The sequence below is a fragment of the Oryza glaberrima genome, chromosome 1, assembly GCF_000147395.1.
Source record: "Oryza glaberrima chromosome 1, OglaRS2, whole genome shotgun sequence".
NCBI lineage: Eukaryota > Viridiplantae > Streptophyta > Magnoliopsida > Poales > Poaceae > Oryza > Oryza glaberrima.
The window spans coordinates 36,855,178-36,873,664 of NC_068326.1; the positions used below are offsets into that span (position 1 = coordinate 36,855,178).

Genomic DNA, 18,487 nt, shown 5'->3' on the forward strand with positions numbered 1-18,487 from the left:
TTCACGGCAGTAGAAAAATTTTACACCTTATCATATTGAACGTTTGAACAACCTGCATAAAGTATTAAAATATAGGCTAAAAATAACTAATTGCACAGATTGTGACTAATTTGCGAAACGAATCTTTTAAGCTTAATTGCTCCATGATTTGACAATATGGTGCTACAGTAAATATTTCCTAATAACGGATTAATCAGGCTTAATAAATTCATCTCACGGTTTACTGATGAATTCTGTAATTAGTTTTTTTTATTAGTACCCAAATACCAATACGACACTCTATATAATATCCGATGTGGCGTGACAAAAACGCCGCTGGAATTAAAAGCCCCAAAATGCTGCAAAAGCCAAAAACGGTCTCTAGTTACACCCGTGGGGCCCGTCCACATCCCACAACGGCCCAGAATGAGAGCATGACAGCCCGGGCCCACGCGCTACTCCCAGTAAAGAAACACACTCTCCCACTCTCTCCTCTCCTCTGTCCCTCTTCTTCCTCTTCTCCCAAGAACTCTCTCCTCTCTCTCTCCTTTACTCTTCTCTTCTCTCTCCTTTTGTTGCTTCCATTTCTCGTTCTTGCACGGGGAAGAGGAGAGAAAGATGTGTGTCGCTGTGGTTTGAAAAAGGTTGGGTGTGAGAGGAGAGAGAAAGTGGAGTGGAGGGAAGAGAGAGAGAGAGAGAGAGATGGGTTCTTGCGCTTCGGTTCACAAGGACCTCGGGTTCCCCAAGAAGCTGTTTCTTGCGTCGTCGCCTACCAAGGAGAAGAAGGCCGCGAACGGGAAGGGTGGCGGTGGCGGTGTGTCTGTTGATCTCAAGCGAAAGGAGCAGCAGCAGGCGGCGGCGGCAGGGGTTGGCGTCAGGAGCCCCGGTTCTGGTAGGATTCGTTGATCTTGGCTTTCTTGGGTCTTTTTCTGAAGTGAGTTTCAGTTTCAGATGGTTGTTTGATTGATCAGTTTGGTTGCTTAGCTAGGTAAGTCTATTCTTGAAAGGTTAAAGAGGGAGATGAGTAGATGACTTGGCTGATCTTTCTGTGGAAAAAAAAGAAGAAGAAAAGAGGCCTTTTGGGTTTGTTTATTGATTGATTTATTGTTTGGGTCTGGATTTAAGAATTTGAAAGGGAAGTTTTATGGTGTTAAGAGTAGTTTATGAAGAATAAAAAGATTGCTTATTGGTATTAACAATAGCTTCCGAAGATCAAACAGACTGATTGTTTCAGTAGGAATTGATGATATTAACTGAAACGGTCCTCTGTTCAAGTGTTCATACAAGCTGGTTTTCGATTCAGGTTCATCCAAATCAGGAACTTGCTTCATGGCCATTTGATTAGCCGGGGGGGGGGGGGGGGGTTGCAGTGTGTTTGTATCTAGTATTACTTTGTCCAAAATCAACTGCTTGCTCTTTGTGTTACCAATCATCGACGAGAGGTGCAAGTTGACTGTTTTGTGTATTCTAATGTTCTTGTTTGTCAATTGGGCACTTCGTTGAATTTGTGTGTTCATTAATTAAGCCTGATCGAATTTATACCATGGTTACACATGCTTGTCTGACCTGAATATGCAGTTTTTAATGGATAGAGGAACTTAAAGAACTTAATTTGCAGGTAGCAAGGATGAAATGTTCTTTGACTCGCGGGCATGGTTAGATTCTGATTGCGAGGACGACTTCTACAGTGTGAATGGAGGTAATCCTAACATCTTGACATGCTAACTAACTGTCTACTGGAATCTTAGTCTAATGATGCAGAGTAAATAGGTTCCTTCTCACTGGCATGTCTGTAGTGCCAGTGCCTTGTTCATGCTGTTTCCTTTTCAAGTCTATCCTATTATTGTATCAGTAGCATACTAGCATGAGGCCTGTTCTTTTTGTTTAGTCCAAATTGCATGTGCGCTGATTGATTTGGTGATGATACAGTTTTATCTGTCTCTCTGGATTCTAAGGGGCTTATTTTAGCCCTTTGATTGCTTGTTGAGACAAAAGGTTGAGGCCTTTGATTTCGTCTTTTGGCATTATCATGTTTCTAGCATCTAATTATCTGTTAGCTGCATTGGACCCCCCACCTTTAACTTCGGTTACCTATTCCATGGGGTCCTTTATTTCAGAAGTCTTGCTATACACTTAAATTATAAGAAACTCCATTTCTTCTGCATCATTCTGGAAGTTCAATGAACAAGTAGATATTCTACTGTACCAAGTGATTTTGATTGTTTTCAATTCATGTGTAATGTATGTTTTTTCGTGTGCAGATTTTACTCCGTCTCGTGGCAGCACTCCAAACTACCAACCCAGAACACAAACAGTTATGAGCAATGTCTTTGTACCTGATAATGTACAGAATTCCAAATCACCTGAACCTTCTCCAACTGGAAGGAGAAAACTAGCCGAGCTCTTGCAGGAGGCGATGCAGAATGGTTCCGAAGATAGCACCGATGCATCTGTTCCAGACATCAGCAAGAATGAGAAGCAGCAATTCCAGCCTGTTTCTGCAGCTGTGAAGCCAGTATCTGAGTCCAGCTCCGCGTGTAGCACAGAACCGACGCCGATCAGAGAAGCGAAGAATCGCAAGGAGAAGGCGTGGTACACCGGTCGCTGTTGCTTGCCGGCTTTTGTTCATACCCTAGACTTAGATGAGAGGAGGCAGAAGATGACCCCTGGGCCTTGTGCTGTTTGACATGGCTGCTTCCCTTCTATGAGCTGTATCTACAATATACTACCTGATCCGGCCCTGAGTTCACTGTAAAGAAGACTAGTATTGAGAGCACTATATCCTTGTAATAATCAAGTGAATAGTCACTCTTGAGAATTCATGTGCTGTATCCATGTTAAATCAACTGTAAGGTGAGGATATCTAGCTCAAGAAATGATCATTTTGTGCATATCTGGATGAATCTTTATGGATATAAAATTTTCTCAGTTGTCAATTTTGTAATCAATCTGTGGGAAGTGCATGTGACATGTGGGATACCATGCCAACTTTTTTCAATAGGTTAGCAATGTGATTGATTGGCAAATTGTGATGGCCTTTTTTGTTTGGGATAGCTTGATTGACGCCAGACAATTGGATTGCTCTACCCAATACCAATTGTCCCAAACTTTTAATTTTTTTTTCCTTTCATTGACAATTCAGCGTGGCTGTGTGTCGTAACATCTTGCAGAATTTGTGATTTGGCATTTGTGCCATGAATCGAAGCCTGATTCGTGTGGGTTGGCATTCTGCTTGATGGCGCCAACGTGTTTGTGCAGCGCTTTTGATCGAGCTTATGATAATGACAAGCCAACTGCCCCAGGATATGGATGATTACACCGTTGCCTTCGTCATTTCTGATATTTCTAACTACTACTTGATCAGTTTAGTGTCAGCGATGCAATATATGTGCAAAAAACTCGAATTCTACACCGTTATTTTGGGCTTGCAAACCTGGCTACGAACTGCAAAAACGACTAGGTAAAAATGAATTTGAATGCTCGTTTTTTGTTTGGATGAAAGGACCAATGGATATCAGCCAAAAAAACCGTCAGATATGGCAGCCCATACGACCCCTGTACACAAAAGCACCTAACATTATCCTCTCACGAGTATCACAAACACAATAAAAACATGGTGTCTATTGACTCTATTTCTCTCTGGCCCACCATTTAAGATCACTTTAATCAATCAGGTTTGACATGTGACACATGAACACTATCAAGATATATAATTTTTATGATTTCGATCATCCAGGGGCAACCAAAGCCAACACAACACAGTGCAGCATAACAAGCTGGAAGCTTCCATTCAAAATACATTTTTCAAGGTTCACATCTAAGCAGGGTAAAGAAGTGTACAGACTGAGAACAGGCCCAACTGCCTGCCTGACAAGAGAAACATTGTCGACAACACTATAAATATCACTCGATCGTTTTGGTGTTGATATTACAGGATGCATTGTATTCCTGCATAGCTCCTCCCCACATGATCAGCTTCGAACCTTCATACCTGCGGCTCCAGTGATTACGACAAATGGACTACCGAAGTGAGGAAGAAGACATGAGAAAGGATTGGATGCGTTGCAGGAGCTCTGCCTTCACAGAATCAGGCACTGATGCTGTTCCAGAGACAAGAGATAATGAGAATAATACGAGAGATAGATATTTTGAAAGGAAAAAAAAAAGAACTTCCCCACCCAGTACTGTAAATTTGTAATACCACCAGCAATAAACATTGAGAACCGAGTGATGAACAGATGATATGAGGCATTGAGGTGAGGATGTAAGCTTAGTAACATCACAAATCCATTTATGCATTAAAAGGTAATATCCATTTATTTGGCCTTAACTCACAAATCCAATTTTGGTAGCAAAATATGAGAAAAGATGACAAAACAAAATGTGTGACAGTGCTATGTTAGTATGTTACTATAATATAATTATACTTTTATATTGTATTTGGCAGACCATTTGGTGTGCCGTCGACTCAGTAAATAGAATTCCTCACACATTTGTAGGAGAAAAATTGGAGAAACAAAAATAGCTTTACCTCTTCCTTTTGGAGTAATGACATGAATAAGATCATCTACTGTAACATTATTTCTTCCTTTCTTCCTTGCATAGGCCCTACAGAAATAAAACAGCTCATAGAACCAATGATGGTACAAAATCTATTTGATGCTGAAAAACCTTAGTGACCTATTTTAAACCGTGGAATGTGTACAAATTCCAAAATGGGCTCAGCATGACAACATCAGGTAGCACGTGTAGGTCAGCGACGATCTGTAATGTGGTCTAAGTCTTTGGGTTTTCTAATCTCTCTAGCAATGGTCTATAACAACACTGCATACTAGGGTTAAGAAGAATCGTACTATATGTACTACATGGCCTAGCCACCATGGAAACCTAACAGTTAAAGTAACATTCTGCAGGAAAAGTTTAAAAGCACCCCCCATAATGTTCAATGAGCAGCCAAAAAGCATGTATAAAGACCCATATGCTGTCTGGTTTACTTATAAACCTCCGGGCAAGTTTCAGAAACAGCATACCGAGTAAAACAAGTGATTAATTGCAGAAATTTTAGATATTGACTGAAACAACAATATGTTGAAGCTAATTATTCCTTCATTCATTCATTCATGTTAAAGCCTTACAAACGCTTGTGCTTTGTACATTAAGCAAACTGGTAGCTATACGCACTAGGAAACAGAAGACAGAGATCATTGTTCACAGAGGCTTAGGCACGGAATCGTTGCCGGAATTCAGGATCACCAAGCAGAAACTCATCACAAACGATACAAGAATTTGGTGGGACAAGGAACCAAACCTGCAGAGAGCTTTCATCTCGTCCCTCCAGCCGCACTCGACGAGCCGCTCCCGGAGGAGCTCCATCAGCTTCTCCTTCTCCCCACTCTCTACCAACTTCACAAAAACCAAAAAAACCACCTCACTGTCAGTCACCACACTCGAACACAAGGGCAGCAAAGATTAAAAAAAAAAAGCACCCACCCAAAAAAGATCCACTAAACCAAACCCTAATCAAATCTAATCGAAGATTACCCTCTTCTTGGGTGATTGGACGTCACCGGTAGCCGGAGAGTCCACCGCCTTTTCGTGCCCCAAGTGGCAAGAACTTCAATTCCGCAGCAAATTGGAAGGGGAAAAGAAAAAAACAACCACTGTTTCGCAGATTCCTGCACAGTTTCTGCAAGAGGATGAAGAGCAAGCCGTACCTTGACGTTGATGATTTCTCTGAGGGAAAGCTCCTTCTGCGGATCCTCCTCCCGATTCGGGGTCGGCGGCCGATTAATCGACGCCCTCCTGCAACAAAAGCTTCAAATTCAACAAAAAAAGAACACCGCTGGATTTTTCACACCTAAAGCTACATGAACTGACGAAAAGTGCGAATTCATCGGTAATGGCTCCGATTTGTTCAATCAGATGAAGAATTTGTGGAACAAATCCCAGGATGCGCGTAGGAACAGCTTAGGAAGGATCGATTAGGCGGGCTTACATGATTGGATTGGATTCTCCTCCCCTTCCTGCTTGCTTGCTTCCAGCTTCGTTTCGTGGCTCCCTTTCTTTCTCCATCGCTTCGACCGAGCCGGACTTAAGAGCTGACAGGCTGGGACTGTTTGGGCTTACTGGGCCTGAATTTTGGGCCGTTTCTTAATTTAAGAGATTTAATCAAATATCCACTATAATATACAGTATATACTCCATCGTCCCCAAACATAAATATTTTTAGCTATAAATCTCGATAGATATTTAATCAAATTTATAGCTAAATATTATTATATTTTAGGATAAATATAGTAAGTTGCAAAGTAGAATAGCAAACTGCTCTCTGTTGGTTCTAATGAAGTGCATATACAGCATTGCAATTTGCAATAGTAATTAATTACCCTGGTGGTGGCAAGATTAGTCGAGATAAATTGCAAAACTGTTAATGCCCGCACCATGGCTTGGAACACTCATATGACCATCAGTAAGACATAAGCATCGTCCTATCGATCTAAGTTATTTCCCCGTTTTTCTGCTCCTAAATCACGAGTTTGATGTTCCACTATTGCTACTGTTAATGGTCAAAATGGTCTTGTATAGATTCATCTGTAGGAGTACTTATTATATGGCCGTTCAGTCTCAACAAAATTCTTAGATCTGACACTAGCTGTAAGTATACTCTTGACACACGTTTAAAGAGGCTAACACCATCGGCCTTAATCTTATTAAAATCCTACTAAAAATGACACCTATGTGTGCATAATTTTTTGTATCCATCAAGATTTAAGGGGATGTTTGGTTGCTGCTCTCACTTGAGCGTTCTCACTCACACAGATCAATCCAGCCGCAGGCGACCAAAATCGAACAACTAAGATCGATGCCTGAGTTAGGCATGATTCTCAAGGAAGCAACCAAACAACCCCTAAATTCTAGACCCACAATTGCATCATCACACCATCGATGCTTCCGCACATATAGAAAAATTTTGACAACAGATTTACTTAAAAAAAACATCCGAATGATTCTTGAGACAAAGAACCCATGATTTTCTAACCTTTAGATCTTGCTCAAAGATTTATGCATCACCTCGTCAATCTATCTCTAACAAACTTCGATAAGCTCTTGGGTTCTCCAGTGACGACAGATGACAGATTTAGAATATAAGGTATGATATATATTGGAGGGGAGGTTGGGATGGAGAGAGGGATTAGGGAGGGAAGAGGAAAGGGGTGAAGATTACGAGTATAGAGGGAGGCTCATGGATGGTTTGGCGTCGTGGATCAGGAAAGGAGTGTGGTTAGCGGTGGAGGAAACAAGGAGAGAGTTGTCGAGAGGCGGCGGTCGGCAGTGAAGGCGAGGGGATAGGAGCAATGTAAACCTAGGTGGAGGCGATGGGAAGACTAAGTGCAATGTGAATCGGGTGGCGGCGACGATGGTAGCACGTGGTTATTTTTCTCCTAGCTATTAGTGGTATGGGGAATAATGTAAATGGCTAGATTTTGATCCAATGGTTGAAAAAAATGTTTCAGAGAAAAAAAATTCAAAGGGTGGTTAGATCATCCCTTTTGGAATGTTTCCTTGTGATTGAATTAAACTAACATGTAATTTTATATAGAATTTTTTCCTTAAAATAAAGCTAATCTATAGATTTCTCATGAGTGGCTTAGAAAACAGTTGGGCAAATTTAAACCCATTCTAATGCAGTTTGTTTTGATGCTAGTTTTTTTAATAATAGCCACAACTATTACAGGGGTTGCAACCTTGCATGATAAAATACTATAAACTAAAAAAACCATAATTTGATTAAAAATAAGACAACTATGTAAAACACCAATCCAGAGACATAGAAAAACTTACTTCCGTCTATGTTGGCAATGGCAAGGAATTGCATAACTTTTATTTTTTGAGCGGCTTTACAAGTTGTTTGATGCCACTTTTTGTCAGATCAATTACTATTGAGACCCATTTTTGTTACTTCCAGTTTCAGTAGTTGTCATGCCCGGAATTTCTATCCAAAATTCCAAACGTTTACATGTGTGTGAACCATCGTCTAGGAATCAGCCGAGGCACACAATAACAAATTGATAATAGAGTACAATTATTACTCTAATTAATAAGCGAATAAAATGTCATTACAGAGGTAGATAGTTCCTCTCAATCAATAAAGATCTAAGCAGCGGAAAAAAAAAAGATAAACGGCGCAGACGACTCCACTCCACAAGCAGCTTGACCAGGGCTACACCTAATCCTCCACACCATCAGCATCACTGTAGAACTCCTCCTCTGATAAATGATTGCAAGGTGAGTATATGACATACTCAGCAAGCCACGCAGCAAATATGCAAGTGCACATGATAACAAAGGATGGCATAGTAGGGTTTCATTTGCATAAACAACATTTAATAAACATTTTAGAATTTAATAAAACAGTTAAGTAATAATTAAACAATATTAATCCAACGCTATACAACATACCCTGTTGCATAGGCCCAACCATTCTGAACAACCATCCCGGCTGCACAGTTCTATCTCTAAACCAGGAATTAACCATTCCAAACCAGGAGCTAATCAAATTATTACCAGTTATAGCATCTTTTATTATGATGGGAAGTGTGAGACTAATCACGAAAGACATTGTTAGACCCGCCCATAACCGCGGGCACGGCTATTCGAATAGTTTTACTCTGGCCAGAGGTGTACCACTGTACCCACAAGACACAGCCCCACGACATATCACCATGCGCCTCAATACCACCACGGTACCTCGGAAAGGAGCTGTGACAGTACCCCTCACACAACACAATCCACCACAGCGCACCGTTCCTGGATCATAATCACCCCCTTATAAACAAGGCATGGACTCCCCAGCGACCCCCGTGGGCTTATCTCCGCCACTTCTCAGTCTGGTGCTCCGCAATGAACCATGCTATACAAAAGGTAAAGCCGTTGCCCACGCTGGCTTGTGGTTGGCACGGTTAATGTTTCACAACCGAAACTCGTGAACCGGTCCTTAATTGTCATGAGCACGACCATCAAAACCATGTGCTCACAACCCACCATTATCAAGTTTTAGTTGGCACATTAATTAATTCACAATCACGATTGACCATCGTGAGCTACAATTAAATATCCATCATTAAGTAATAGTGAAACATTAGTTATCCCAATAGTGTGCTAATGTTTCTAAGCATGGCTAAGCAATTATGTCTAACATCTAGCTGAACCAATATATAAAGCTCAACTAGTCAAATTATCACCCAAGGTATCAAAGAATAGAGTAAGCAATGCAAAGTGGTCATAACAAAGGAATAGTTTCACACCACCCGGTGACATTCCAAAATAAATGCACAGTTGAAATAAATAGAGAATTTTAATATAGGATCAACATGCTCAAAGGAATTGTGTTTGGGATCTGTGTGACTTGCCTTGCTGGCCTTGGAACTCTTCAAATTCTTCTCCTGCGAAAACGGACTCTCCGGAAACGTCGGAATCTAAATAGAAAGGAGCAAAATCACCAAACAGCACATAAACAAGCATGAACAGTACATGTGGATATTTTTAACATGTAGATCTCAATTTTAGAAAAATTTAGAGACTTGAACCAACTAAATCCGAGCTAAGGTAAATTAGTTATGAATTTTCAAAGATTAAATCGGATTAAATCATTTATTTAGATTTTAATTGAATTATGACGCAATAATGAATTATTTTTGAAAAGGAAAAAGGGGTTTATTGCGTCAGCGGCTAGGGTTCGCGGTGAACCGGGTGCACGGCGGCGGCTCACGGAAACGAACGGCCGAGATCGATTCATCCAAAACGGACGGCCAAGATCCATCGGTCCATGACCGGGCCACGGGGAACGACGACGATGACGTCAGCGGTGACGTCACCACCGGCGGCGGCTTAGGCGTGCATGCTCGCCGGCGAACGACGGCACGACAGCGTGAACGGAGGGAACCAACACGTAGAGGGCGACGCGGCGAACTCACCGGTGACCAAAACAACGACGGAAGATCAACGGACGGCGACGGCGTCGAGGAAGAAGCGGCGGCGACCTTCGGCTTGACGACGGCGACGGTGTTCCGGCGGTCGACAGCGACGGCGGAGGGGCGGACGAGGTCGGCGACGGCTTGGCGATCACGATGGTGACCTCCCTGAGCGACGACGACGACCGTAGCGGCGGCGGCGCACGGCTGGACGAACGGCGGCGACGGCAGCGCTAGGCTACACGGCGCTAGGGCTCTACCGGCGACGAGAGGCGAAGGCGAGGGTGGCGGTGGGCTTGGGGGTCAATTTATAGGGGTTAGGAAGCGGCGGCGAAGGCCCACGGCGACCGGCGACCGGCGACGCGAAGGAAAGTCTAGGGTTCGGAGGAGAGAGATCGATCCGAATCAAACTCGAATCCACGGATTTCCAAACGATTTTAGCCGACGATTCCAAAAGAGAAAAGGTAGAGGAGATCCCGAAGATCATTTCCCCTTTATTGATTTCACCGGAAAAGGAAAGGGGCGGCCGAATTTGGAAGGAGACGGCGGCGGCGCGGCGCTAGGGCTCGGGCGGCGGGCGGCCGGAGGTAGACGACGACCTGACAGGCGGGCCCCACCTGTCAGCGTCCGAGGGCGCGCGCACGCGGCTGCTGCGGGCGGAGTGGGCCGGCTTGGGTCGGGGAGAGAGAGAGAAGGTTTTGGGGCCCAAAGCCAAAAGAGGATTTAAAAAACCTTTTTCAATTTAAATTATTCATTAAATGCAATTTCATTTATTAAAAATACTTCCTTAGCTCAAATAAATCCCAGAAAAATCTAGGAATTATAGAATTAAGCAAAGTATTTAATGAAATTTTATCTGGCCCCATTTTATATTGGAATTTATTAATTAAAACTAGATCTTCTCTTCTAGGCTTTTAAAATAAATTCTAATAATTCCAATTTAGACAATAATTTATATATTTGGGATTTTTAGGGTGTGACAGTAGTGCACACGGTATATTTGGATTGAGACCCATTTTTGTCCAAGTCAAAACAATTGAGTTTACACCCGTAACAAGAAGCTCACTTGAGCATTTTCGCTTGCAAACAAAACATTTCAAAAACTGCCATATTTCGGAGGAAAAGAAAAATCCTCGTCATCATCACTGACACTTCATCAGTCACATATATGGTGGTGTTTGAATATCCTGAAGATGAAGATGAAGATAAAAATTAAGTATTTCACACAAAATGAGATGGTAATAACTTATGATTAATTGAGTTTTAATTATTACAAACTTGAAAAATGTATTAACCTTATATTTTATAACAACCATGTAAAAAGTTTTCACACGAAACACACCATTTAGTAGCTTAAAAAATATGCCACATGTATCCAAACAACTTTTATTGGAGAAAAAGAACAAGACCTATATTCCGACAAAAAGCGGGAAAAAAAATCTCTCTCCTCCTCACCGCCTTATCCCTTTCATTTCCCTCTTCCCGCCTCCTTATCCACCTCCTTCCTCGCCGCCGGCGAATGCCTCCACCGGCGGGGCTGCTCCCCTGGCCGGCGCCGTCCGCCGCGCGCCTGGCCGCCCCGACCCGGACGCGCCCTCCTCCTCGCACTCGCGTTCGCCCTCCACCCCCTCCCGCTCCTCCCCCGCCGCCACCGCCTCGGCTCGAGCCCGTCGTCGTCGTCGCGCCGAGCACAACCACGGTCACCGCGACGCTGCCTCCCATTATCACCCCCACCTTGTCCCCCTCCACCTCCACGTGCCTCGAATGCGTCCACTTCAACTCGTACGGCTCTCTCTCCTCGAATGCGTGTGCGCGTGTGTGAGAGACGGCGAAGTGATTTTTTTGATTTTTTTTTTCTGATGCGCGATCTCTGCAGGTGTTCGGGTTGCACGCACGAGGTGGATCTGGACAAGCCGCCGGTGCTGCAGGAGGTGGAGAATTTCTTCAAGGGTCACGGAGTTGGAGATTTCACCTTCAGCAGAGGCAGGCTGGTACGTGTAGCTTCTAAACAATTTTGGCCGTGCCCAATGTATGCAATCCGTGCTGTTTGGTTGTCTAATTTACTTACCTGGTGCCGAGATTAGTTTAAAGGGTCATGAACTCACGATATCTCAGGTTCGGTTCGGTAATTAGCTTAGCTGTTTTGGATATATATGTAGTCGTGCATGGTTTTGTTCATTTGGGAATATGTTTGGCAAACTGATGCTGGTGTTTTGAGGACATCAAAGCAATGCGTCCACCAGAAAATTTTATCATCCAAATGTAGCGAGCTAGCTAGCCGAATTTCTTATTCAATTGTGCAGGGATAGATCATGGTTAGTTGAAAGTAGCATCGGTGTTTTTTGTATAGCTAATTATGTTTATTTTTTAATGCAAAATTGTAGTAACAGAGATCTAATAGATGCCCAATCAACCTGATTATATGTTTGTTTGATGGCCTATGTGGCTATGCCATGTGATGCGTTACTTCTTAGAGCTGTGACGTCTGAAGGCATGCAAATCCTGTACTAAGCCACATTGCCGTATGGATCTCTCAGTAAATGTTTTAGGTTATCTAAGAATTATGATGGCTTTGCTTCTCCACTAAACATGAGAATGGTGCTTTTAGAGGGAGTGGCGGTGCCGTGCAAAGCTAGCTATACGTGGAACACCAGAGAACCCGTTGATTGGCCTATATCAGGAAGGGACACACGCTGTTGCAGATATTCCAGAGTGCAGAGGTTAGTTACCACGACATACCTCCTGTATTCAATGAACTTGGCACATCCTGTGCCAGTTTGTTCAAAAAAGAAAGTTATCATGACCTATGAAATTAAGAGAACTACTTACAAAGGAAGCTGCAATGATCTGGTTGAGCTTCATTGTGATATGCTTTATTTTTTCATGACAGTTTATGAATCCTTTTTGTTTTACATTTTCTTCAGCTCATCACCCAAGCATCAATGCTACTGTCAAGCTTCTAAGACAAGGCATGTTCCTACAATTACTTGTTTGTTGCTTCATTGGGATATGCAAAAAAAATATCCTTTCCATTGCCAAAGAAACCTAATATATAGTAACTATGTTCTTTTAGCTATATCTGAGTTGAATATTGAGCCATTTGATGAGGATGCGAGTACCGGCGAACTGAGATATGTGCAGGTAAACTGTTTCTTAATAGCATGCACATAATACATATTACTATATGAATGACAGCTTATGCATCTTTTTCTGGCTAAAAACGTCACCTTATCAATCATATTGTTTTTCTTCAAAAACTCCCATGTCATTATGTTAGTGATCCTGGTCATTTGATTTATTTTACATATTCTCTAGATGGCTGTGACAACGTATAACACATCTATTCCAGTTGCTAAAAGATATGAGCAAGGTTAGCCTGATTCCTCATGTGCTGAATGCTCTAAGTTTCTTTTCTTGTCTAATACTAATTCCAAATTAATTTAAATGCGCTATTTGCTTAACCAGGAAGAGTTCAAGTTTCGTTGGTTTGGAATTCAAGGGATGAGCGATCCAAAAATGCAGAGAAGTTGAGCTTGTTGTCAGAAGTAAGTTGATGAAATTGAGGTTCTGCAGCTACAGCACATGTAGCTGCTATTTTGCTTTCGTGTTTCCTTGGATGTTTTCTATCAGTACTTCAACTCCTCTTTTTCCCATTTTATCCTCAATCTCTGTGCTCCTTGCGACAGTTCTTATGGAGAAATGGGGGACCAAGAAGTAATGTTCATCTGATTCACTCTATATGGGCTAATTTTCAGACATCAACCAGCAATGTAAGATACACCCTTGCATTTTAGTGTATACAACTGAACTTATTGTACATTTGTTGGCTATGCACATACTGTGTTTACCATTTTCATGATGGATACTTGAAAAAGTTGATGTTTTATCTGAAGTTGGACATTGTACAATTCACTTTTAGAGGCTCAGATCTACTGGTTTAACATCTCAACATATCCATTATATATGGATGAAAACAGTGGCACTTATATAATAAGCTTACTCGTAAATTCATCAAGTATGTACAATCAGCCCCCTCTGATTAGCTGGTGGTAGCCACGTTGTCAAGAGGATGCACATATGCAAAACTGTATGTCTGTATTCCTGCCCCCATATAAAAGCTACTATGCTAATGTCAGCATTTGTGCAAAGCTGTAAGGAGGTGTATATACAACACACCAGGGAAAAATTCTAGTGGACTAGAATTTTAAAAAAATATCCAAGGCTTTCTCCATGTTCACCTTTCTTTTCTTACGCTATAACTGTTGGCTTACAAGTTAAAAGAGACATAATTGAACATTACCTTCAGGATATATGATTTATTTTATTCAAGAAAAATGTTCTTACATCTGCAGATAATTTTTGGGCATAAATGGAGACATCTCATTGGGGAGAACGACTTATGGGAGCGTTATGGTGGAGTTGATATTTCTCTGGATCCTTATAGCTTTGGGCAGGCTAATACTTTGGTACGTGTGATTAAAGTTATCGCTGATTCATGTAGAACTTAACTATGCAAAGGACTAGATAAAACCAAAATTCTAGACAATTCAACTTTCTAGGACATAGTGATCAATTGTATACAAGCATACTCCATATATCCTTTTGCTGCATGAATCTTTAGATATAGTCGGAGAAGTTTCACAGGCTATGTTAGTTTATACTAAATTCCATACCATCAATGTCTTACAAATGCTGTGACCTCTTTGCAATGTCTTGCAGTCTTTTAATGCGTTACTGCATACGTTGCACAAATATGTACCACGTGGGTCAACAGTTGTTGACCTGTATTCTGGTGCTGGTGTTATTGGATTATCTCTTGCTGCTTCGAAGAAATGTAGGTGAGTTTATCCCTGTATTTCATTTTGGGGCTTGTCAAATAGCTTCATTACTTGACAATTGGGCTACCAAAGAGCAACAGCCTCATTTGGTTTATACTTCATATGTTGAAAAAAAATCATAACCTAAATGCTTTGCTTGATTCACAAACAAGAGTTGGGAGTTTGCTTCATGTTCATTATATTTGTTAGTATCTGTTGGAGGCATCAGCTCGGATTGCGGAACTTATCTTGTTTGTAGGATACTAAGTCAGATGCAGTAGAATAGTACTGGTATCAAGGGAGGTACGGTGGATTTATTATAATATGGTTTACACTTCATTACAAATCTAGAGTATTCTGGAGCAAATTTTGCCTTATGATATTGTGTTGTTTCTGCTAGACCTGACCAAACCTTATATTGGGGTGACCTGAAAATGCTAGGTTTACGTGCCTGGTCTGTCTCAACCAAAACAAGCTCCAAACTCAGCCTGGGAAATTCAAACAAATGTGTTTTCACTAGAAATATTTATTTTAAAAAAATTCTAAGATATTTATTAGAACATGTGGGCCTGGTTCAGTAGCCCAGTTGTCTCAAGCCTTGAAAAATATTTTTGGGTCAGTCTGGGTTGTGCGTGTCCATGTTTACTTTTAGCATAGCCTTCTAGGTGCCATGCTTCTCTTATTCAGGTATTTCTGGGTTGTGCGTGTCCATGTTTACTTTTAGCATAGCCTTCTAGGTGCCATGCTTCTTTTATTCAGGTATTTCATGATTTTTTTTTACTTCCAGGTCTGTGAAATGTGTTGAGATTAACAAATTGTCAAAAATGTCTTTTGAAAAATCAGCAAGCCGACTTCCCCCAAACCTGGGTTGTACCATAACTTGGCACAACACTGATGCTTCAGTTGTATGTAACTAAACTTGTATTTTCTACTATGGTTACATCTCATATTATGAGGATTCATTTGGAACCTTCATCATCATACCAGGAACCTGTTCATTGGCTCGAAGGGTCAAGTGTTGTTATTGTGGATCCACCCAGGAAAGGATTGCACCCCTCTGTTATCTGTGCTTTACAGAAAGTTGCTTTGTCCGAACGCAAGGCATATAAGGCGAAAAGGTAGAGATAGTTGGAAATATCATTCCCAGTTCTGTGCTCTCATGCTTTTATTATATGATCCATCTGAGTCTTCTTAATTTGTGAATTCCGTGTCCGTTATGGTAAATTTATTGATAGTGATATTTGGTACATGGACACAGTACACTTACAAAGGTCAAAGATGAGAAGAGGCCATGGATCCTAAGAGCAAGAGAGGCAGCTGTTCAGGTTGATAGTACACCATTGGAAGGAAGTAGTGAAACGTGGCCAGAAACTCTTATATACATTAGCTGCGGATGGGACAGTTTTAAGAAGGTAAAAGTTACTCCCTCCATCCCAAATTATAACTTTTGGCTATGTATCTGGACATATTTTTGTCCAGATAAATGGCCAAAAGTTGTTATATTTTGGGACGGAGGTAGTACATATATATCACGCACTCAGCTAGTTCGCCGAACCTGAATTATGAGCTCTCTCCAAAATATGTACCTTGGCTGCTGGCTATCCTGGTGCGATTATTATGTCGTTTATAACCATTTCTTCAACAGGACTGCAAAAGCTTGATGTCCAGTAAGGCTTGGCATTTGCAGAATGCTCATGCTTTTAATTTCTTCCCTGGCACTGATAGGTATTCTGGGCTCTAAACTTGAATTTATTCCGTTGCACTAGCATATTGTGAGGATTGATCTTGTGAAAGTCTGTTTAGGGTTACCATGGATAGTATAAAGTTGTAGGGCATCGCAGGAACATAAAACTCTTCCCTGACGCCACCTACCTTGGATTATTATAGACATGAATTTATTTTCAAGTTTGGCATACTCTGATACTCAGATAGGGGAAATGAAACATTACTATACATTCTTTTCAGCAATCAAGACATAATTGGTGTGATTTCTCATTTGCATTCTGTGTCTGATCATCAAGCTGGTTTAAATGATCAAAATAATTAGCTTGCCATAAGCTATTAACTGACCTGCCCTAAGCTATCTTGATTCAATGACTTGCGTAAAGAAATTTATGTATGCCGCCCCTTTTGTTTGGCCCCATTTGATCCACTCTTGGTTTTAGTACATTACTTATCAAGATGAGTGATTTGTGTTATCTGCTTGATATGCCCTTGATCACATTGATTGAATGGAATTACTGACGCAGCATCGAAGTGCTGGCAATCTTCAAACGAGAATCGGAAGCAGTTCAAAAGAAAAAGAAGAAAGCTAAGAAGAAGAAAGCCAAGTAGACACCCGAAAAGCTAACCTTACAGAAACAATTTTGCTAGATCTGGAAGGCTGGAAGTGACAAGATCTGGTATACGTTTACCTGTGTAATTAACGTGGGTCCTGAAGAATTTAACACCCTCCAACCAGGCATCAATTTAATACCCGGAAGATTCAGGTAATTCAAAGAACTTGCCCAATTATCTGGTTTAGTTTCTCTCAGTATCTGGACCTTCCATTCTGTGCTTCTATAGTATAGAAGAGAAAAGGTCCAAGGTTCATATCTCTAAGGTTGCAAACCTCCCAATTAATGTTGTTAGTTGACAGGACGAATGAAAATTCACCAAAACATGCAACATGCCTACAAACATCCCTGAACATTGGTCTAGTTTTCATCCTCCATCTTTGAACCGGACAAAATGCATTCTTCAACTATTAATACCTTCTAGTACTACTGTATACCCTTGTCCCTGTTTGAAGGCGGTTTTGTCTGACATGGGGGTGACACATCTGTCCAGTACTCCCGTCATCATTTTTCTTTTAAAAAATGCATCTCTTATATCAGCCTCATACTCCCTTCTTCCTAAATTTATACCATGAACAACTTAGTATTTTGTTGATTTAATTTTGAATTTGGAAATACATAATTAAAAAGATGCAAATGATATGAGCAATTTGTTTAATTGAAAAAATAACCATATATTAATCATATGATTAAAAAATAATCTTAATATAATCGTAAAAATAGCCCGTGTAGTGCATGGTTAGAGGCTAGTGTTTTTTTTGAAAAAAATAATATTTTGTTAATTAGATTGTCATGTCAGCTCCACATATATATGCTAAGTAGGATAAAACGACCTTTAAACTGGAGTGAGGATGTAAACTGGAGTTTTAAAGTTGTGGTAGTTGAAGGATGTAAGTTGTCCAGTTTTAAAGTTGAAGGATGAAAACTAGACCAAAAGGCGATAGTTTGCAGGTACCCTATCTTTATACTCATGACCCATGAGGAAGTTAATGCATGTAGTTTAGGGCCTTAAAATGCCTATAAATTGGTATTAGTGATGTTGCTAGCACTCAAAACTTTGTGTAAACAGGGGGCATATGCTAGGAGGAGCTCAAGATGAACACTCCCTTTGTGTAAACAAGGGGCATTCCAGTGAGGCGCTCAATATGCACACTCCAAGCAGCGTAGCGATACCACTCGATTGAATATGAGCTGTTCTGCTAGTTTGTTCAGAAATATAGAGATTACTGTACATACATGTATTCATCTTATGATCGGGTTATTGCATTGTGAAACTATCGCGAGGGATTGCCACAGTACGAGGAAACCCCTCATAATCAACCAAAGAAAAATAGCATTTTTCATAATCAACCAAAGAAAAATAGCATTTTTAACTTTTCAGGAT

At 41.1% G+C, this 18,487-nt stretch overlaps 3 protein-coding genes across 4 annotated transcripts; 2 read left to right on the forward strand and 1 right to left on the reverse strand.

Moving 5' to 3' along the window:
* The first annotated feature begins 477 nt into the window (after positions 1 to 477).
* LOC127782771 (uncharacterized protein At3g27210-like) lies at positions 478 to 2,923 on the forward strand. The gene is made up of 3 exons (XM_052310043.1): positions 478 to 871; positions 1,598 to 1,678; positions 2,241 to 2,923. The coding sequence occupies exons 1-3, from the start codon at positions 682 to 684 to the stop codon at positions 2,663 to 2,665; spliced, it is 696 nt and encodes a 231-aa protein (XP_052166003.1). The 5' UTR covers positions 478 to 681; the 3' UTR covers positions 2,666 to 2,923.
* Positions 2,924 to 3,741: 818 nt separating this feature from the next.
* LOC127782781 (transcription and mRNA export factor ENY2) lies at positions 3,742 to 6,090 on the reverse strand. 2 transcript variants are annotated; one of them, XM_052310052.1, is made up of 6 exons: positions 5,975 to 6,090; positions 5,694 to 5,781; positions 5,521 to 5,568; positions 5,288 to 5,382; positions 4,511 to 4,587; positions 3,742 to 4,079 (listed from the first exon to the last, which is right to left on the reverse strand). In XM_052310052.1, exons 1-6 carry the CDS (start codon positions 6,049 to 6,051, stop codon positions 4,000 to 4,002), a joined length of 465 nt encoding a protein of 154 aa, XP_052166012.1. In that variant the 5' UTR covers positions 6,052 to 6,090; the 3' UTR covers positions 3,742 to 3,999. The 2 variants fall into 2 exon arrangements, with proteins under 2 accessions (XP_052166012.1, XP_052166020.1); XM_052310060.1 differs by lacking the exon at positions 5,521 to 5,568.
* A 5,293-nt stretch (positions 6,091 to 11,383) lies between these two features.
* Positions 11,384 to 18,377, forward strand: LOC127762162 (uncharacterized). Its single transcript, XM_052286551.1, has 16 exons — positions 11,384 to 11,732; positions 11,827 to 11,941; positions 12,559 to 12,670; positions 12,875 to 12,919; positions 13,024 to 13,091; positions 13,266 to 13,320; positions 13,416 to 13,495; positions 13,637 to 13,720; positions 14,303 to 14,416; positions 14,670 to 14,788; positions 15,555 to 15,672; positions 15,755 to 15,885; positions 16,026 to 16,179; positions 16,413 to 16,492; positions 17,017 to 17,256; positions 18,173 to 18,377. The coding sequence occupies exons 1-15, from the start codon at positions 11,470 to 11,472 to the stop codon at positions 17,099 to 17,101; spliced, it is 1,623 nt and encodes a 540-aa protein (XP_052142511.1). The 5' UTR covers positions 11,384 to 11,469; the 3' UTR covers positions 17,102 to 17,256; positions 18,173 to 18,377.
* The last annotated feature ends 110 nt before the right edge of the window (positions 18,378 to 18,487 follow it).